A 22,038-nucleotide genomic window follows, 5' to 3' on the forward strand; every position below is an offset into this window, starting at 1 on the left:
CTCGCTTTCTTTTTCAAATGAAAGCTATCATTACCAGTTAGGATCATGTAAATATCATTTACTATATTTTTAAACCAAAACTTTCCTAAATATGGGCCACTAGGAACAAAGCCAGCAAGGAACTGGGATAACACCTGAATTTCTGATGCTAAGTGTAGTTTTGATCTGTATATTGGCTGTGATGTACTGCAACTGCTGTTATCTGATAGAAAATGTGGAACTGATGCCAACAATGCTATCTTCTATTCTAAATGCAAATAATCCCACTGATGGGTGAGGGAAGACTGGAGCAGGCATCAAAAGCTTCTTTAGTCGGAAGTGGCTCCAAGGGAGTCAGGCGATGCGCAGTGCCCAAGGACGCCATGGGTAAAGGTAAAAGAACCAAGGAAAAGTAGCCATTCTTTTTATATAAAATTGTTTAATGTTTTTGTTAAAATACATTTAATCCAGATATAGTGGATGAGGTGGCTAGATTTTTTTCAAGATTCTTAGTCCACCAGGAGCTGATTCCATTTGTGTCATCCCTACTCTGGTCACAGAACATTCACATCTTCAATTCCAAATACTGAGCATGATGTAAATGATGTAATCAGTATCTAACACATGAGTATATACTTTCTTGGTGGTCACTGCATGCCATATCAACAGTGCAGCCTCAAAAAAAGATGTTTTGTAACTTGGCCCTTTCCAAAAATAAATATATTAGGACACTAAGCTCACACCTTAAATGAGGGCAGAATAAATAGGAATGAAGTGCAAGCTCCTGTGAGGAGCACTGCATGCAGATGAGGCACTTGCTTGTGTGGTGTGGCCAGCTGTAACAGAAAGTCACTGGAACCGCACAGTGCCTCCTCACAAAGCCCGTCCTGAGTATAAGGAGGAAAAAGAATGACACATAGTTTGACCAGGCTGCTAGAACCCATGTTCCAGTGGCATCTGAAGTTCACTGCATTTTCTTTTTTTTTTGAAACAGAGTCTCACTCTGTCACCCAGGCTGGAGTGTACTGCTGCAATCTCGGCTCACTGCAACCTCCGCCTCCCAGGCTCAAGCGATTCTCCTGCCTCAGCTTCCCGAGGAGCTGGGATTACAGACACCTGCTACCATGCCCGGCTAATTTTTGCATTTTTAATAGAGACGGGGTTTCACCATGTTGGCCAGGCTGATCTTGAACTCCTGACCTCAAACGATCTGTCTGCCTCAGCCTTTCAAAGTGTTGGGATTACAGGCATAAGCCACTGTGCCCGGCCAGTTCACTATATTTTCCAGCAGTTTCCAACAGAAAGCACAGCAGTGGCATTTCCTTACTGGTCACTGCTCCTGTGCTGTAAGGCCTGCGCTGGTCAAGGAAGCTTACACATCTCCTAGCTTGCGCAGATGAACTCTAGGGTTGCTAATCTGGGGACGTGGATTCCTTCAAGCTCTTAGTGATAAGAAGGATTTTCATCCTCCTTTCCTCACTGTCGATCATGCAGTAGAGAGAGCACCTTCATTTGAATGACAGCTTCAGTTTCTGCTTGAGCCTCAAGCCCTATTTCTGAGCCCTGCTCCTATCACACACGTCTCCAATCTGCAGTAATACTCAAAGAAACAGTCTAGAGCTGGGTGCCAAGCTCCAACAGCAAGAATAAGCCCTACCTAGTTATGTATGATCAGGAGATCTTCCAAAGGATGTAGGCAAGAGGAAAAAGCTTATTTTACCACCATGCAGACAACCCATCTAAAATATAACCCAGGAAATTATAGTTTAACAATATTCTGGATAGTATCAAATAGATAAATCCTTCAACCAAAAGCAAATATGGTTCCCTTGAGGAAAAACAGATGTGAATGTTGTGGTCTATTGGTAATAAATAAAACAGTATCATCAGTGCTATAAAAACAGACAATCAGCATGACATTTAATGGAGTTAGTTACTATTGCCTCTATTTAGTATCATCACAGATTACTCATCGCTGCCATGAAGTCCATAAAATGGGTGACTATCCAATTCCTGGCCATCGAGGACAGGGTCTTTTAATCTGTCAAGTCAGTTTCATTATGGCAAATTTTCTAGCAGAGGTTAGGGATGGGGAGAGGAGACCTTTGATTTTTTTGTGTATATAAGAACTTTCCATAAGCCTGTTTAGCTCATGGACACATTTTACAATGTAACCTCCCTCAGTCACTCAGAAGGGATCAAGAAGGGGCCCCCAAAACCAGGAGGACAGACCTAGTTGGGTAGCAAAATCTGGCTATTTCTAGAAATGCTCCCTCTCCCTACAACTGAGCAGTTGTCCCCTACAAGCCACTAAAGCCCCCAATCTTTACCTGTGAACCCATCTCCTGACCCTGTGCAATGCCTGCAGAGGCATGGTAGGGAACAACCGTTCAGATGTTGGTGAGCCATGCTAGGCACGTCTGTGTAAATCATGGCCATGCATTGGGATGAAGAGACTTTACTTTGGAATCTGTTCTAATGTAGATGCTCTCTTTTTTTTTTTTTTTCTTTTCTTTTTTTGATACAGTCTCACTCTGTTGCCCAGGCTGGAGTGCAGTGGCGTGGTCTCAGCTAACTGAAATCTCCGCCTCGCAGGTTGCAGCGATTCTCATCAGAGAATGAGTAGCTGGGACTACAGGTGTATGCCACCACGCCTGGCTAATTTTTGTATTATTAGTAGAGATGGAGTTTCACCGTGTTGACCAGGCTGGTCTTGAACCCCTGACCTCAGGTGATTCACCTGCCACAGCCTCCCAAAGTGCTGGGATTACAGGCATGAGCTACTGCACCCGGCCGACTCTCTAACAGAAACTTTTCTTCCAATATGAAGGAAGCATGGAGAGTAGGCTACAGTCACTTAATGATCCTTCCAAGTTCAGAGTCATGATAATCCAGGCAGCTCAGCTCTACAGGAAGGCCCAGAACCACACAGCCCAGGCAGTGACTGAATTCTTTCTTGTCACCAGTGGGAGGGTTCCCTGCCTGTGATGGACCTCTTGTTTTGTGTACAGAATTTATGTTAGACAGGGTCCTGCTCCTTAAAGAGCAGCAGGGACGTCCTGAATGGATTCAGGATTGCCACAGAAAGGGCGAGGTGTCATGGGGTGGGGCAGGACAGAGGCATCCTCGGGAAAGGTTCTGCTTCACCAGCCTGGCTAGAATCACCTGAGACATGAGGATGCTCTCTCCCACTTTCTAGCTGACACGCAGCCTGCTGTCTCACTCTGCCACTATCAGCTGTATGACCTGTGTCCTCCTCTCTGGGCCAATGTTCTCATTCATAGAACCAGGGATAATACATCTACTTCAGAGTTGTGAGGAGGCTTAAGAAAATATGTGTGAGAGCCCCTGCTTTTATAGTAGGCACTCAATAAATGGAAAAAGCATCTCAAATCACAAACTATAGGATACCGGGTTAAACAAAGTGGCTACTGGGGCCAGTGCTAGACCCCCATATCCAGGGAGAGAGGATCTGTCCCCTGTATCTCTAGGCTTCAGCAAACAGCCTGGAGAAATGGCAATGCCTCCTCCTGGGTCTGACCATCTGCCTCTGTGGGATATAGGAACTCAGCCCAAGTGCGATGACACCAATGATGACACTGAGGAGAAATGACCGAAGGGACATTCTCTGGGTTCTATGATGGACTAGGGAGGCTTCATGGAGGAGATGAGGCTCGGTCTTGCTTTATACCTTCACCCTGGCCCCTGCCTCCGGATGCTGCTCAGTAGTTTTAATTTCTGGACCCTCTAAAAGAGAGAGGGTTAAGGAAATAAAGGAAACTCAAATCAGGCAGTTTGCTAATGCTACTGAGCAGAGATTGGAATAATAGAAAACTATTGACTACAATAGTTTAAATTTCTCCATATTCCCCTAGAAAATGGAAAGCTGGGCAGGAACATGTTCCAAAGGCTAAATCTTGGCAGAGATGATGACTCTAATGAAGGGAGAGGTATAATTCTTGGTAGACAGTGTAAATAACTAATATTAAGCTTTGGCTAAGCCTAGGAATGCCTGGGTCTTAAGACTTCACTGAAGAAGGGAAGAAGGAAGAAAACATGGATCTGCTCTGGGATGCCCTGAACTCCATTCACAGAGGCAGGGTAGGCATGGAGCAGGGAAACAGAATCCAATGCTTTGCCATTAATTTAACTTAGACGAACTCCTCCTGGGACCTGGAGTCACTCCCCAGGACGGATTCTGTGAGGACACGTCTGGCTCTCGTGCCCATGCTCCTGCCACTCTGCCCAACCAACGAACTTAGCAAATAGTAAAGTGTTCACCATTACCTAATTTTGTATTATAAAATGGAATCAGGAACATAAATAGGAACAAGTAGCAAAACCCCAGCCCTGCATAGGACCATTATCCTCTCAGCCACCTCTGCGTAGGCCAATGAGTTTGGAAAGTTTCTCACAGTTTTCAAGTTTCAGCGACTCTGCTTTCTGTTTCAATCGTTCATCTCTGTATAATCCTGCCAAATTTGTCAGCTCTGACTCTGAAAGATAAAAGAGGTAACCAGTTCATCAAGAGTTGAGCTCCTTTGTTTCATTTCAACATTTCTGGAGTCAAAGCTCCTTTTACTTCATTTCAAGCTTTTTCTTTCAATTAAATGTAAGAAACATTTACTCATTTATTCACAAAACACATCTGAGGCACTAGACCAGGTGTGGAGGATTAAAGGGCACCTGTGACCCTGCAGTCCAACAGTATCTGTGCTGTCTTATAAAAGCACTGAACTTAGTTCTTACCAAGAAAACATTTGGCACCAGACTTAGGAAACCTGCGCGTGTGCAGTGAGACCGCACCACAGCCTCCTACAAGTGGGATTCCGACGGCAGCTGGGAGAGAATGGAGTCCAGTGGCCTATTCCTGCCATCTGAAACAGACAGCTGCTCTATTCTTCTCCTGCATTGCTGCATCATAACTCACATGTGCGAAGGCACACAGAGCCTACTGCTGCCAGGTGTGCGTCTACACAAGGCCAGGGCGCTACTGGCATTCTTCATTTCCTCACCACATGTGGGGTCCCCAACTCAAAGGCCAAAGGCAGCTGGGCCTTTTTAAAAGTTGAATCATCTGGATCTGGTGACCTTTGTCTCCTTGACTAAAGGAATTTCATTTTCTCTTCATGGTGGAGAAGGTCATTCTATTTTTAACCAGAATATAATCTCTATGTTTCCTGACTCAACGGTGGTTTGGCTGCCTCTATTTTTTATTCTTTTGTGAGGTTTCAGGCATACTCAGGGAGGAATGCCTGAAAAGCACCTTTAGAGACGTATTGCATATTAACAGGATGGCATGCTTGGATGTGGTGTGTGGCTTCTGAAAGCCTCTGACAGCAGGCAGCTACTCAGTGTTTAAAGGACCAGACTTGTAAAAATGCTATTTTAATTGTTTTGAAATCTGCCTATCCATTCTTAATCGTCTTGCTGACAGATTTTGTTTTTCTTGGTGGAACGAAAGACACCTGTCTGATTAATCAGCAAACTGCCTGGAAACAGGAATTATTATTTAGCCAGGGGGAACAATGGGCATTGCTTTCTGAATACGTTTCTGTCAACACAAAACACTGTCTGGCATTTCTGCTCACAATGATGCTATTTACCCCCAAGTAAGGCCCAAAGTGCAGATTAAATGCAGGACTCCAGGGTGAGGGGTGGATATGCATAAAAACCCTCCCTCTACAATGGAGGCCAAACAGCCTGGGCTGTAGCCCAGCAGTTGCTTGGCAAGCAGTGGGTCTCCCAGGCTCCAGAACAATGTGCTCTCCCTGCTCGGTGAGGGTGCCTGCAGTGCCTGCTAGCCAGGGCTTGTCTTGGCACAGTCACCCTTGCAGGTGATGGGGCTTCATGGAGGATCATGGGCCGTATCCAAATGAAAGCTCTCTGCTCCTGCATCCTGCCCAGGGCTCGCCACTAACTCCAATCTCAGGCTTCCTTGGCCTGTGGGTAACCTCTGCCCAGGAGGCCTCTGTGAAGTCAGTCTGTGCCTTTAGTCCTCTGGAGTCACAGTTACACCAGTATTGAAACAGATTCTGTGGTTTTGCTTTTCTTTGAAATTATTTCCTTAGGTTTTTCATTCGCTCAGCTTTTCTAAATGCCTCATTCCCTGAAATCTTGTTCCAGGAAACATTAAGGGCTAGTGACTCTTTATATTTTCTACATTGAAGGCCACTTCAACAAGCTGATGAAAGATAACTGCTTTTCTCAAAATATCACATTGCTTTTCATAAAGCTCACTGAAACCAGCTCAGAGACCCCTGCTCCACAGCAAGGACCTTGTACAAGGTTAGTGTTTCAAGGAACCGTGTCCCACATCCCCACTACCAAGCTCAGAGCAACTTCTCTCTAAATTGCCAGTGAATCCTTTCATCCTTCAATGAACAAAGGGTCAACTTCAAGAATATGCTGCTTTTGACAAATTCTGTTAATATTCAATAACTTCTAAGCAATGTAAAAAAATTTTGGGGAATGGCAGGTTCCAGAGAATACCTTTTCTTCTTAGCAGAAAGTTCCCCTTCCTCTGAATGTCACTATAACAGATGGACAGAGCATTGAGCCTTAAAGATAAACTGACTCAGGCAAATTGCCAAGAGAAGCAAGACCCAGAACCTCTCCCAAGAACATGCTGCAAAAGAGCCCAGATTGGTCTCGACAGCTGAAAGACTGCAACGGATCCCAACTGCCCTCATGATCCAGCCCCATGAGATGGTACTGCATCCAGTCTACAGTGCAAAGCCAGGTAAAGCCAGGACTCCACCAGACATTAGGCACTTTCTATGTGCCAGACACTGTGCTAAGAGTTACACCCATGCCATCTTCCATCACCCACATAACCTTTCCCGGAGGAAGTGGACTCTATGCCCATTTCAAAGCCTAAGCTTCTACCCACTAGGTTATCCTACTCAAGGGTGTGGAAAGAAGTGCTCCTCTGTCAGTCCAGGCCAGGACCTCAGCTCAGCTCGGCTAGGCCAAGAGGCAGTTCCTGCCTGCTACTTTCGTTCAGCCTAGCCTCGTGGTGTGGCCACTTGCTCTGGCATCAGGTTTACTATCTAGATGCAGCTGCGAATAAGTAAACAGGACAATTAGTGTTTATAGTAAGGGATTGCTCATAAAAGTTTACCCAGATTGGCAGGGTGTGGTGGCTGACGCCTGTGATCCCAGCACTTTGGGAGGCCGAGGTGGGTGGATTACTTGAGGTCAGGAGTTCGAGACCAGCCTGACCAACACGGTGAAACCCCCTGTGATCCCAGCACTTTGGGAGGCCGAGGTGGGCAGATTACTTGAGGTCAGGAGTTTGAGACCAGCCTGACCAACATGGTGAAACCCCATCTCTACTAAAAACTAAAAAAATTAGCCAGGCATGGTGGCATGTGCCTGTAGTCCCAGCCACTCGGGAGGCTGAGGCAGGAGAATTGCTTGAACCCGGGAGGTGGAGGTTGCAATGAGCCGAGATTGCACCACTATACTCCAGCCTGGGTGACAGAGTGAGACTGTCTCAAAAAAAAAAAAAAAAAAAAAAAAAAAAAGTTTACCCAGATTAAGCATTCTAAGGAAGAGCAGAGAAAATAAATGAACCAAAGATTTAAAAAGTCAATGGCTAACCTTGCTAAAAACAGTTTGCATTTGGTATTTTGCCAAGAGTGAACTTTGTTCTCAAGTGGGTTTATTTTTACAACCTCCAAGTGCTAAATTTAACCTTGTTGGCTGCACTTGCTGCTGGATTCAGAGGGCAGATGCTGCTTGTTCTCAAATGGCACTTGGGTTGTGTGCAGGCTCTGCATAGCCACTGTACTTAAATGCCAGAAATAGATTTGTAAGGGGTTTGTGCTGATAATCCCCATTTCAAACTTGTGGGTACACACTTCATGCTTACTCACTGGATTTTTTTTTTTTTTTTTTTTTTTTTTTTTTTTTTTTTTTGAGATGGAGTCTCGCTCTGTCACCCAGGCTGAAGTGCAGTGGCATGATCTTGGCTCACTGCAACCTCTGCCTCCTGGGTTCAAGTGATTCTCTTGCCTCAGCCTCCCAAATAGCTGGAATTACAGGCGCGTGCCACCACTCCCAGCTAATTTTTGTATTTTCAGTAGAGACGGGGTTTCACCATGTGGCTAGGCTGGTCTCAAACTCCTGACCTCAGGTGATCCACCCTCCTTGGCCTCCCAAGGTGCTGGGATTACAGGCATGAGCCATAGTACCTGGCCACTCACTGGATTTTTATTTATACCTGGAGAGTGCTGAAGCTCTGAACTAGGCCTCGTGGGGATGGGGACAAAAGCTTAGAAACCACCTCTGGTGCAATCCTTACCATGTGCTCTTTGCATAATTCCAGCATCTTACTGCCATAGAGAAAGATGTGGGGCAGGGGGTGTCTGAAGAATGTGAAATGCAGATTTTCATCCAGTTCTTGCAGAAAGCAACAAAGTCAAAGCCCTCCCAGGACCCAGACAATAGGGACTTTCAGGACATATACTGGCTTTCACCTGATTTGGATCCATGTATATACTGCCTTTTTATTGAGACAGGATCTCGCTCTGTAGCCCAGGCTGGAGTGCAGTGGAGTGATCACAGCTCACTGTAGCCTCGATCTCCCAGGCTTGACCTCCTGAGTAGCTGGAACCACAGGCATGTGCTGCCACACCTGGCTTATTCTTATACTTTTTGTAGAGATGGGGTTCCCAGGCTGGTCTCAAACTCCTAGACTCAAGTGATCCTCCTGCCTCGGCCTCCCAAAGTGCCAGGACTATAGGCATAAGCTACCATGCCTGGCCTATATACTGCCTTTTAGTATGAGGCCTTTCTCCTGCTCCAAAATTCTTTCCTGATTTTTGATTCTTGTAAAATCTAGTTTAGCAATGGGGTAGAGTATTTCCTGAACCCTCAGTGCTTTTCAATAAAAATGGAATTTCCTCTTCCTATTTAATTTCCTCTTATATCCCAGAGTCACTGCTCACCAACTTCCTAATGTACTTTGAGAGAACAGTGGGACTTTGCCTTACAGAAATAGGGGGCAGAGACCAGGTCCCTAAGGGTGAGTTAGGACACTAACCCTGCTGTTGTTATTCACAATCTTCAGCATTTTCATTGTTTTCTACTCCTGAGAATCCTCTCTTCAAAAGACATTTGCTGAGCACCTGTTCTGAAGCAAGCACTGTGCCAGGGCCCTGAGACACAAAATTAGTAAGACCAAGTTCTTATTCCCAGAGAGCCCATAGTCTTGCAGGGGAGACTGACATATATCTCTGGAACTCTAACACTGTGTGATTGGTACTATGTTAGCAGGTTGAACAAAGTGCTTTAAGAACACAGAGGAAGGAGAGTTTAACTTGAGGGCGGAGTTGGGAGTGTGTGATGGTCACTGAGGGCTTAGCAGCACTGTGACCAACGAGCTAATTTTATCAGACTCCATTAGATATTTAATGATACTCAGTAATAAGGCTTTAGAAATGAGTCAGAATTTGCTTTTTAAACATGAGCCAAAACTTCAGTTAAAAGGGTAGCCCCTGAAAAATAAAAAAGAAAATAAAAATAACCAAAACCAAGTTTGAGAAGACACAGTCACTAATGCAGTGTGTGTGTAGAATTCAAGTGGGACCAAAGGTGAAGCTGTTGGCTGAGACCGGGCTGCCCCTTCTGCAGACACTCCTTAGTAATACTTGCTGGAGCTGCAAGCCAGTGGCAGACGCTGTCATCCCCACTGTCTCCAGAAAGGGAAATAGGGGGGAAGGCCTGCCACACCCAAAGGGGCAGACCCAGGGGGTCACTTTTGTTCTGTGTGGCCACAACCAGCTGGAGGTGAGGGTAGGGGACACCTCATTCAATACCAGAAACCTCTAAACCTTTGTTCTGGTTCAAAAAGTAAGGCTGGCTCAATCAGATTTCCCTCTACAGAGTGTGGAATTGGGAAACTGTGGACCAAATCAGCAAGCACCAAGAACTTAACGGAGGTGTGTGCTGCAGAAAGGGGCACTGACTGGTGAGGCTGGGGAATTTGAGAGAGTGATAAGGAGGGTGGCAACTACTGTAAACCATGGCAAACAACGTTATGAAAAAGGGAAACTGGAAGAAAGAAAGGAAGGCAGCTGGTGGGGAGAAGAGAGGGGGCAGATGGGCAGAGAGGTAGAGACCCAAAGAGAGACGGGCATATAGACAGGTGACTAGCGCCACCTAAATTCCTGATTGCCAAGTCCTGGCCACATGTATCCTGTCAATAAATTTCCCCCACTTTTTTGTAGTATCCTGAATGGCCTCTGTCCTCTGACTCTGTTCACATAAACATGTGTAGCCCCAAACAAGAAGAGAGGAGGGATCAGGAGGCTGGGGGTGCCTCCTGCCAGGAACCACGGCCACCGGCTAATGCCCCTTTTGCAGCATCTTACTTTGTTGTTTCTCCTTCCAACAACTAGTCTGGATATAATCAATGTAATCCTTCTCTATTGTCTTCTCCAGGTCATGCAGAGAAGCTCCTCTGTAGGCCTTGTCAAAGTTTTTATCCACAAAGTAAGGCACCTGCAGGTTCTGAGTTTCTCTAGAAATGGTGTAGCCCAAGGTCCTGAAACAAGGAGAGAGAGGCTCATGTGAGCTCATAATATTTGGCAATATTACTCTTAGCACTGACCTCACAGATATCATCACCATCATCTGCTCACAGAGCAGAGGTAGATATCATTTTCTAATGTACCCAACACTTCTTATATCCTTAGCAAAATTATACGTATAACATCATCATAATTGTATTATGTAAGCACGTTCATACCATGAATTCAGCTTCAGCATAGTTTATTCTCTTAAAAGACTCACCTCTCTTTTACTGCTCTCTGTGCTAAAAGAGAATGCTGAATGCTTAAAACAAACAATTTTTATGTTGTGTAGGATCTAGTATGGTACCTGACAGAGTAGGTTATTATAAATGCTGGTTGAATGAACTGATTATGTTATATAGCAAATTAAAAAACAGATAGCTCACACCAACCTAGAAGCAATATTTTGGACATGATAAAAAGTACTTCGCACATAGCTGCTAACTGAGAAATGCAAGAAACTCAGACAAAATATTTCTTTTTTTTTTTTTTTTTTGGAGACGGAGTCTCGCTCTGTCGCCCAGGCTGGAGTGCAGTGGCCGGATCTCAGCTCACTGCAAGTTCCGCCTCCCGGGTTCACGCCATTCTCCTGCCTCAGCCTCCCGAGTAGCTGGGACTACAGGCGCCCGCCACCTCGCCCGGCTAGTTTTTTGTATTTTTTAGTAGAGACGGGGTTTCACCGTGTTAGCCAGGATGGTCTCGATCTCCTGACCTCGTGATCCGCCCGTCTCGGCCTCCCAAAGTGCTGGGATTACAGGCGTGAGCCACCGCGCCCGGCCCAAAATATTTCAATGATGCTTCAGAGCTAACTCTCTGTGGGTCCAAGGCATCCAATGGTATCTGGTGCTCAGCAACATTAAGAGTACTGAGCTGACTAAATTCTAACCGTAAGGAAATACAGAAGGGACCTCAAACTCAAGTTAAAACAATGTGGCCGGGCGCGGTGGCTCACGCCTGTAATCCCAGCACTTTGGGAGGCCGAGACGGGTGGATCACGAGGTCAGGAGATCGAGACCATCCTGGCTAACACGGTGAAACCCCGTCTCTACTAAAAATACAAAAAATTAGCCGGGCGCGGTTGTGGGCGCCTGTAGTCCCAGCTACTCGGGAGGCTGAGGCAGGAGAATGGCGTGAACCCGGGAGGCGGAGCTTGCAGTGAGCCGAGATCGCTCCACTGCACTCCAGCCTGGGGGACAGAGCGAGACTCCGTCTCAAAAAAAAAAAAAAAAAAAAAAAAGTTAAAACAATGTGACAGAAATGTGTAGAATCCAAGATGGTTTTCTTCAAACTGGACAAATTCTACTTAAAGGGGCTACATTTTATTTGGCCTTTTCCCGGCCCTCTCCTTAGATCCTCTCTAATTAGAGTAAGAGCCGAGGCCATGACTGCTCTCCCCTCACTCTAAGGGGTTGGGGGATCTTACAGAGCAGGTCCGTGCTTACCCCGCGGGCCTCACAAGAAAGAAAGCTGAAGTGCCATATGGAAAAACATGAGAAGCTGGGAAACAGAGGAAATCGGTGTGTGACCTGATGGCAAAAACCTCTCTCTGAAGGCTGGGCGCAGTGGCTCATGACTGTAATCCCAGCACTTTGGGAGGCCAAGACAGGTGGACATCAGGTGTTTGAGACCAGCCCAGCCAACATGGTGAAACCCAGTCTCTACTAAAAAATACAAAAATTAGCCAGGTGTGGTGGCACATGCTTATAATCCCAGTTACTCAGGAGGCTGAAGCATGAGAATCACTCGAACCCGGAGGAAGGAGATTACAGTGAGCCAAGATTGCACCACTGCACTTCAGCCCGGAAGCCTGGGCGACAGAGCAAGACTGCCTCAAAAATAAAAACAACAACAAAAAACCTCTCTTTCAGCCTCAGCTTCGCTCTCTGTAAAAGGAAAATACTAGCTGGGCCCAACAGCTCAAGCCTGTAATCCCAGCACTTTGGGAGGCCGAGGTGGGTGGATCACCTGAGGTCAGGAGTTCAAGACTAGCCTGGCCAACATAGTGAAACCCTGTCTCTACTAAAATATAAAAATTAGCCGGGTGTGGTGGTGTGTGCCACCTGTAATCCCAGCTACTCAGGAGGTTGAGGCACAAGAATTGCTTGACGGGGAGATGGAGGTTGAAGCGAGCCCAGATTGCACCATGGCACTCCAGCCCAGGTGACAGAGCGAGACTCTGTCTCAAAAAAACAAAAACAAACAAAAAAGGAAAATACTGACCTGGATTGACCTGGAATGATGGTCTTCAGTCTACAGTGATCACTGACAAAGACTCTTCCTGTTATGTATTGTCTAATAAATTCTACTTTTAAAAGATTTTTTCCCACTAAACTATAATCATGAACAATAATTTATTATTCATTACTAACAAAAAAGATAATCTAGTGATTCTCAAACCTCAGTGTGGACCAGGATAATCTGGAGGGTTTGCTAAAACTCAGGCTTCTGGTCCTACCCCCAGAGCCTCTAATTCAATGGATTTGGAGGGGCCCTAGAATCTGCCTTTCTAACATGTTGCCTGTTGATACTGATGATGGCTGGTCTGGGGACCAAACTTTGGAAACTGAATCAACTGAAATAATTAATTGAAGAAATTTTTAAAAATCCTATCAGAGTTTATAATCTGTATGCAAAAAGCATTACAAGGAATTTCTCTATCTTCAACAAAAACAAAAAAATTGAAAATAATCACTTGATCCCCATTATGAATACTATGCTCCGAGACCCACAGGGTCCAGCAATCCTATCAACAGCTCAACAGAGTCTTTCTAACTCTACCATGGTGTGATAATGTGTTCATCTAAACCTTAAATTCTACTGATCCTTCAAAAACCAGCTACTGCTGTTCTGCAGCTGACCAGATGATGTCACTATAGAACAAAACAATCTATTTCCTGAGGCACACAGGAGACTGCTTCAGTATTTTTGAGTCTCAGCACCATGACTACCCAGCTGTTCCTTTAAACATCAAATTGGTGTTTTCTACAGCAAAAGGTGAAATGAAATGTTAGTAATGTATCAGCAAAACCTTCAAGTCTTTCACCCCCAGACTGTTACTGAAAAAGATTGAGAAATATCAGACTTACGATTTATAGAACAGACTATATGGGGGATTAGTAGCCAGCAGCTGAGTAATGACAGATATAATCACAATCACAAGAACTGGAAGTAGCTGAATAAATGCAGAATATGTAGTCTGAAAAAGAAAAAAAAAAACTTGCTGTAAGTGCTTTTTTTTTTTTTTTTTTCTAGAGTGCAGTGGTGCGATCTCGGCTCACTGCAAGCTCTGCCTCTCAGGTTCACGCCATTCTCCTGCCTCAGCCTCCCGAGTAGCTGGGACTACAGACGCCTGCCACCAAGCCCGGCTAATTTTTTTTGTATTTTTAGTAGAGATGGGGTTTCACCGCAGCCAGGATAGTCTCAATCTCCTGACCTCGTGATCCACCCACCTCGGCCTCCCAAAGTGCTGGGATTACAGGTGTGAGCTACTGCGCCTGGCCTGTAAGTGTTCTTTATCAATATAAAGCTTATTGAAAATAAGACAGTTGTCCCAAAGAAAATAACAAATTACCAATGCACTGCATAGGAGGATCCACAAAGCCCCAGGCTTTTCTGGGAAGGTTGTACTTTCAGCTGAGAAGTACAGGTTGGGCAGTCCTAATCAGAAAATTCAAAATCAAAAATGCTCCAAAATCTAAAACTTTTTGCGTACCAGGATGACACTCAAAAGAAAATGCTCGGCCGGGCGCGGTGGCTCAAGCCTGTAATCCCAGCACTTTGGGAGGCCGAGACGGGCGGATCACGAGGTCGGGAGATCGAGACCATCCTGGCTAACACGGTGAAACCCCGTCTCTACTAAAAAGTACAAAAAACTAGCCGGGCGAGGTGGCGGGCGCCTGTAGTCCCAGCTACTCGGGAGGCTGAGGCAGGAGAATGGCGTGAACCCGGGAGGCGGAGCTTGCAGTGAGCTGAGATCCGGCCACTGCACTCCAGCCTGGGCGACAGAGTGAGACTCCGTCTCAAAAAAAAAAAAAAAAAAAAAAAAAAAAAAAAAAAGGAAATGCTCATTGGAGCATTTTGGATTTCAATTTTTTTTTTTTTTTTTTGAGACATGGTCTTGCTCTGTCACCCAGGCTAGAGTATAGTGACACAAACATGGCTCACTGCAGCCTTGACCTCCTGGGTTCTGATGATTCTCTCACCTCAGCCTCCTGAGAAGCTGGGACCACAGGTGTATACTACCGTGTGCAGTTAATTTTAAAATTTTTGTAGAGACAAGATCTTGCCATGTTGCCCAGCTAGTCTCGAACTCCTAGGCTCAAGCAATCCTCCTGCCTCAGTCTCCCAAAGTGTTAGGATTACAAGTGTGAGCCACTGCACCCAGCCTCAGATTTTCAGATTAGGAATTGTCAAATGTATAATTGTATAATGCAAATATTCCAAAATTAAAAAAAAAAATCTGAAATCTGAAATACTACTTGTCTCATATACTTCAGATAAGGGATACTCAATCTATACCAAATAACCTTTATTCTCTCTGCTGAGCAGGCTGAAGGAGGCCCAACAACAACCTGGATTGACAGCCAGTAATCCCCCTGCAGCCCCATTAACAAGACCAATGAAGCAAACATCTCAAGGTAAACCTGCCCAGACTGTGCCTCTTACAGGAGTGGGGCTCTAGGAGCCAGGTTAGCATTATGCTTGGCCACAGCTGATGGACTGGGAGGACATCTAACTCTATAATCACATTTTCTCTCCTAGGAATCTGGGATTGAGACTCGTCACCCTTCACTTCTGTGTTGTCACTTTAAGGAAGAACACACACCATCAGGCACTGTAGACTAGCTATTTGCAAGGGGAAGTAGAACAAGCAAAGCTGCTTGGTGAAAACAAAACAGAGGCAAAGAGTGGCAGGAAAACTAGAGACAATCTGGGCCCAAAGAGTCCTGCAGAGCACAGCTGCTTGGGAGCCTGACAGTATCCCAGTTCTTTGTTCCTGTCTGTCATAAGGCCCAGCTGTGCTTCTTATCCTTGAGCTTCATGAGACTCCTTTGATCCCTTACCTTAAACCTCCTTTAGTTCTAAATATTTTGAAGAGAGTTCCTATTTTCTGCAGCCAAGAAAATTTTGAAGCCAGAGAGGGGCTCATGCCTGTAATCCCAGCACTTTGGGAGACCAAGGCAGGAGGATCACTTGAGTTCAGGAGTTCGTGACCAGCCTGGGAAACAGGGTGAGAACTAATCTCTACAAAAAATGAGCTGGGCATGATGGCATGCACCTATAGTCCCAGCTACATGAGAGGCGGAGGTGGGAGTATTGCTTAAGCCCTGGAGTTCGAGGTTGTAGTGAGCTGTGTTTGTACTATTATACTCCAGCGTGAGTGACAGTGAGACCCTCTCTCAAAAAAAAAAAGCCTTGATGAAGTCAGCCCCACAGGATTGCTGAGATCCTGGGAGAGCCCCCAAGAATGGGCAGAGGGAGGGGATACAATTCTGCCTATTTAGGCCAATTTTCCAGCTCTTCTCACCATTGCTTTTGCTTTCCTAAAGCACATCTTAGCAACATATCTCAAGTTCAACTTCTAAAATTTGATCATGTACCATCAAGGTTGGTCCAGTACAACTGTTTATGGGCAGCAGCACTCCTCCCTCCCTAGGTACCTGAGGTTTCTCTTCTTCCTCCTCCTTCTGAGTCTGTGTCCTCTCATGTCGGTGCCGTCGGCGGTAATAGTGAGCGTCATCTGTCACATTTGAAAACATATGAATATTTCCTGGAAAAGAAAGAGAAAGAAATACTTAGTATGGGATATGGCGAACACTCCTTCCTTGCCTTTTTCTTTTTTTTTGGAGACGGAGTTTTGCTCTGTTACCCAGGCTGGAGTGCAATGGCATGATCTCAGCTCACTGCAACCTCTGCTTCCTGGGTTCAAGTGATTCTCCTACCTCAGCCTCCTCAGTATTTGGGGTTACAGGCACCCGCCACCACGCCTGGCTAACTTTTGTATTTTTAGTAGAGATGGGGTTTCATCACATTGCAAGTTGGTCTCGAACTCCTGAACTCAAGTGATCCACCCACCTTGGCCTCCCAAAGTGCGTGAGCCACCGCACCCAATCCTTCCTTGTCTTTTTCAAGGTCCTTGTTCCCAGCTAGGTTTGTTAAGGATAGAGTATTGGCCTATTTTACCCAGTAGAAAAATAAGACAGTAGGCAAGCCAAGTGAACCAGCTGGAGCTAAAGTGTGCTGAGCTCTCCTGACTTCATTTAAATAGTCCTTTGCAACTAGTGAGAGAGAACCCCCAAAAGGCTAGAAGAGAGAGAGCATTTGGGCCATGAATCCTATTTGGCATGTTCACGTCTGCTTCCGTGCCCAATACCATATTGTGTCACTGGTATCTTTTAATAGCAACTCATAAAATTCAATTTACTTCCTGGGCATTGAATTATACCAACTTCCAACTTGCTGGGGGTACTTTCCTATCTTTTATCTTTGTAAGTGCTATTTTATAATAATAATAGGCATTTTGTTACTTATTTAAAAGGCACTTAAAAAATATCTAATCCTCACAGTGACCCTGTGAAGTAGGTATTATTAACAGCCCCATTTTTCAGGAGAGGAAACAGGGTCAGAGAAACTAAATGATCTGGTCAAAATTATGCACAGCTGGAGGCTGGAGACTTGCCTCAAACTCCTGCTCAACTGATTCCAAATCCTTGCTGTTTCCATCATTCCATTGTCCCTCTATTCAGATTTTCAAACAGGAGTTTGCTGAGAGCCATAAATAAAGAAATATGTTTAAGAATGATAATTTGGGGAGACTAACCTGTAGGAAAATGTCCTCCAAAGAAGACGTTGAATAGTTCTTCTGGAGTGATGTCAGCTTCAAAATCCCTGTAATAATTATAAGGTCTGGCTCGAGGGGCAGTGAAAGTCACCTGTTCATCTCCGTATTCATCATAGCGAAGTCTCTTATCAGGATTGCTCAGGACTGCAAATGCATTTCCTATTGCTGCAATCAACAAGAAACAGCACATGAGGACACAGTCTTTGCTACGGCTGAGAGTGATCACAGCAGCAGTGATGAAGAGCCTAGAGGTGACTCGTGCTGGACAACTTCTCAGGGGCCCAAGGAGAGGTGCTTGGGCCTAGAAAGTTCTTCAAAGTGCTTGCCCTTCAGGTTTTCCCTAATCGCCAGAAACAACATTGGAATCACAGGAATTAAGAACTACTGCTGAAGTGAGTTAACTCCCAATCAACAGTCCTGGAGTCATCCCAGCTGTCCTAGAAGTTAGGAATCCCCCCTCAGTTTGGGTTCCCAGTCACCACAAGTCCCAGGAATGTTGGGGAAATGTTCTCCAACTGGTCAGCACTCTCATTCATAAAAAATGTGTTCTGGCCAGGCACAGTGGCTCATGCCTGTAATCCCAACACTTTGGGATCTTACAGTGAGCCAAGATCATGCCACTGCACTCCAGGCTGGGCAACAGAGTGAGACTTCGTCACACACACACACACACACACACACACACACACGAAGAGTGTTCTTTACTTTAAAAAAATTTTTTTTAGAGATGGGATCTTGTTACATTGCTGAGACTAGTCTCAGATTCCTGGCCTCAAGTGATCCTCCCACCTTGGCCTCCAAAAGTTTGGGATTATAGGTGTGAGCCACTGCATCTAGCCAAAACAGTGTACTTATTTCACTTGAGTGCAATGGTTTATGTTGGAAACAGTTCACACATCCATAGTGACATTCTAACTTGTAGTCAGAAAAATTTCCTGAATTCTACTCTGAAACAATCTTAATAAAAACCTTCCTGCCTGACTAAAAACAGTCTTCATCATAGTCTTATTTCAGTTAACTTTAGATAATTATTTTCTGAAATTAAGAAATGTATTTCCAATGTCTCAAGGAGGTTTCAAAGGCTGAATAATTACGTATGTTTACCAACATGTCTCCTTTCTATGTGCAAATGTGTGAACTTTGACCAATTTCATTTAAACATACAATCAGTAGCACCAATCAATACAAACCTCGAAAAAAAACCTTTTAAGGCATCCCCCACTCTCTACCTGTAATTTAGTCAACACTGTCAGAAACACAGTCAGAAAGAGTATTTCTTCATGATTCTTTTACCTGGGAAATTGTTAAATGTTTGCCTTGCCACTCTGTTACCCACAACTCTATATATACATATGTACATATATATTGTAATAAGTATACATTTATTTTGCTGAACCATTTGAAAGTAGGCCACAGATAATGTCACCTTCCCCTAAATACCTCAACATATATCTCCCAAGGAGAAAGACATTCTCCTATGTGATCACAACACCATTATCACAGCTAAGGAAATTAACATCAGTTATCATCCAATACATCCATGCAAGATCAAGTACTGCATTTAGTTTCTTTTAATCTAAAACTGTCCCCACCTTTTTTGTTTTTCATTATGTTAAATTTCTTGGAAGAACAGGTCAGTATTCTTGTAGAATATTTCATATTCTGATTGTTTCCTCATTATTAGATTCAGGTCAAACATTTTGGCAAGAATACCCCATAGGTGACAACAACCTAGCACTCAATGGCTTTAGAATTCACTGATGATCTCTGCCTGAAACAGTGACTTGGAGTGCAGTGGTGTAATCACGGCTCACTGCAGCCTTGACCTCTGGCTCAAGCAATCCTCCCACCTCAGCCTCCCAAGAAGCTGGGACTACAGGCACATGCTACCATGCCCGGCTAATTTTTTTTATTTTTATTTTTAGTAGAGATGAGGTCTCACTATGTTGCGTGGGCTGGTCTCAAACTCCTGAGCTCAAGCAATCCTCCTATCTCAGCCTCCCAAAGTGCTGGGGTTTACAGGTGTGAGCCACCATGCCTGGCCAGGTGAAGCTCTTAAGATTTGTATTCATGTGTTGGGTCCAAAATATTTTTAAAGAATGTATTTCTTTTTTTTTTTTGAGATGGAGTCTCGCTCCTGTCGCACAGGCTGGAGTACAGTGACGTGATCTTGGCTCACTGCAACCTCTACCTCCCGGGTTGAAGCAATTCTCTTTCCTCAGCTTCCCGAGTAGCTGGGATTACGGGCGTGCACCACTAGGCCTGGGTAATTTTTGTATTTTTAGTAGAGAGGGGGTTTCACCATGTTGACCAGGCTGGTCTCAAACTCCTGACCTCAGGTGATCCACCCACCTCGGCCTCCCAAAATGCTAGGATTACAGGTGTGAGCCACTGCGCTCAGCCTAAAGAATATATTACTTAAAATATCATGGAGGACGGGCACAGTGGCTCACGCCTGTAATTTCAGCACCTTGGAAGGCCTAGGCAGGCAGACTACTTGAGCTCAGGAGTTTGAGATCAGCCAGAGCAACATGGCAAAACCTCGTCTCCACAAAAGATACAAAAATTAGCCAGGCATGGTGATGCTCACCCGTAGTCCCAGCTCCTTGGGAGGCTGAGGTGGGAGGATCACTCGAGCCTGGGAGGTGGAGGTTGCAGTGAGCTGAGATGTCACCACTGCACTCCAGCCTAGGTAAAATCAAGGGAGCTATGCTAATGATCACTATTTAAGAGGTGTGGCAGGGGGAAAAACCCTCCTTATGGCCTTATGAAACAACTATGGGGAAGGCTAAAAGCAACTTATTATGACCAATCATGACAAGGGCACCATTGAGCATTGGTTCAGGATCAGACCTTTGAAAGCATCTGTTGCTCCAGGAGCACAGTTCTTGTCAGGGTGAAATTTCAGGGCGAGTTTTCTGTAAGCTTTCTTAAGCTCTTCATCACTGGCATCTCGAGAAACTCCCAGAATTTCATAGTAATTTCTGCATTTCTTGATCCTAAAAAAATCAGAAACATGTATGTCTACAAAGGCCCCTTTTGTACAACTAACTGCAAGATAATACATTGATCCTCCCTCTAATCTGTGGGACCCAAAACAAACCTAGAAGAAAATTAGTGCACACGTTAATGAAACATTCAAATTCATTAACAATGTCCTTCTCCCATCCAGAACTTAATGCCTTTCAAAGTACTTTTACATCTACTATTTATTCTTCCTATATCCCTGCAAGGGAGTAGAACGAGTATGCCAATCCTTACACCAAGGTTCAGGCTAAGATCCTGAGAGATGAACCACAGGACAGCAAAGCCGGAAGAAACAGTTAATCACTCTGTTTGTTTATAATTTTTTCTCTCTTTTTCCTATGGCTATTTTTTAAACTGTGTTTTTTGTTTTGTTTTGTTTTTGAGACGGAGTCTTGCTCTTGTTGCCTAGGCTGGAGTGCAGTGGCGCAATCTCGGCTCACTGCAACCTCTGCCTCCTGGGTTCAAGCAATTCTCCTGCCTCTGCCTCCCGAGTAGCTGAGATTACAGGGATGCGCCACCAGGCCTGGCTAATTTTTGTATTTTTAGTAGAGATGGGGTTTCACCATGTTGGTTAGGCTGGTCTCAAACTCCTGACCTTGTGATCTGCCCACCTTGGCCTCCCAAAGTGCTGGGATTACAGGTGTTAGCCACCGTGCCCAGCTAAACTGTGTTTTAAGAAAGTTAACATACACATGATAGAAGAAAAAGAGCCAACAGAACTAAAGTTTATACAGTAAAAATTCTCCTGCTTCATTATTTCCTGTCCCCCAGTATCCCACCACAGGGACAACCATCATTAGAAGTTTTGTATGGATCCTATGTACAGAGAGTACAGGTATAGTCCTCTCCATTTTTGTTCTTACCTAAATGGAAACATATTATAAGCACTTTTCTACATCTTGCTTAAAAAAAAATTTATTTTGGGCTGGGCGTGGTGGCTCACACTTGTAATCCCAGTGCTTTGGGAGGCTGAGGCAGGAGGACTGCTTGAGGCCAAGAGCTTAAGGCCAGCCTGGACAGGATGGTAAGACCCTATCTCTATGAAAAATTTTAAAAAGTTAGCCAGGCATGGTGCCTTGTATCTGGAATTCTAGCTACTCAGGAGGCCAAAGCAGGTGGATCACTTAAGCCCATGAGTTTGAGGCTGCAGTGAGCTATGATTGTTCCACTACACTCTAGTCTGGGCAACAGAGCATGACCCTGTCTCTAAAAAACAAACAAACAAACAAACAAACAAAAAAGGATTGGAGATCAATCCTTAACAGATAAAGATAAGAAGTATAGAATAATAGTTTAGACTAGACAGTAGTTTAGAGTGGCAGTTCTGAACTTTTGATCTCAGCAACGTTTTATAATGCATGGTACAGGAAGAGAAAAAAAATTACTGAAGACCTCAAAAGAGCTTTCATTTATGTGACTTCTATCAATCCACATCTACTATACCAGAAATGAAAACAAAAAATTTTTAAACAGTGATGATGTAATTACATGTCATGTAGCCTCTCAAAAACTCCACTGTATAATCATGAGAAAATCAGTGAAAAAGACAAGTAACATGTTTGTATCATTATGACTACAGTTTTAAACTTGCAGACCTATCCCCTAAAAGGG

General features: G+C 44.6%; 1 protein-coding gene across 1 annotated transcript in view; it reads right to left on the reverse strand.

The window, feature by feature from the left end:
* Positions 1-401: 401 nt before the first annotated feature.
* DNAJC18 (DnaJ heat shock protein family (Hsp40) member C18) overlaps positions 402-22,038 on the reverse strand; it is a 31,458-nt gene continuing 9,821 nt past the window's right edge. Inside the window, exons 3-8 of the mRNA XM_005557931.5 lie at positions 20,254-20,399; positions 17,380-17,565; positions 16,220-16,329; positions 13,646-13,755; positions 10,359-10,531; positions 402-4,475 (exon numbers count right to left, since the gene is read on the reverse strand). Coding sequence (XP_005557988.2) covers positions 4,351-4,475; positions 10,359-10,531; positions 13,646-13,755; positions 16,220-16,329; positions 17,380-17,565; positions 20,254-20,399 — 850 coding nt within the window. The 3' untranslated portion in view covers positions 402-4,350. The remainder of the gene's footprint in view (positions 4,476-10,358; positions 10,532-13,645; positions 13,756-16,219; positions 16,330-17,379; positions 17,566-20,253; positions 20,400-22,038) is intronic.

This window comes from Macaca fascicularis, chromosome 6, assembly GCF_037993035.2.
Source record: "Macaca fascicularis isolate 582-1 chromosome 6, T2T-MFA8v1.1".
Lineage (NCBI taxonomy): Eukaryota > Metazoa > Chordata > Mammalia > Primates > Cercopithecidae > Macaca > Macaca fascicularis.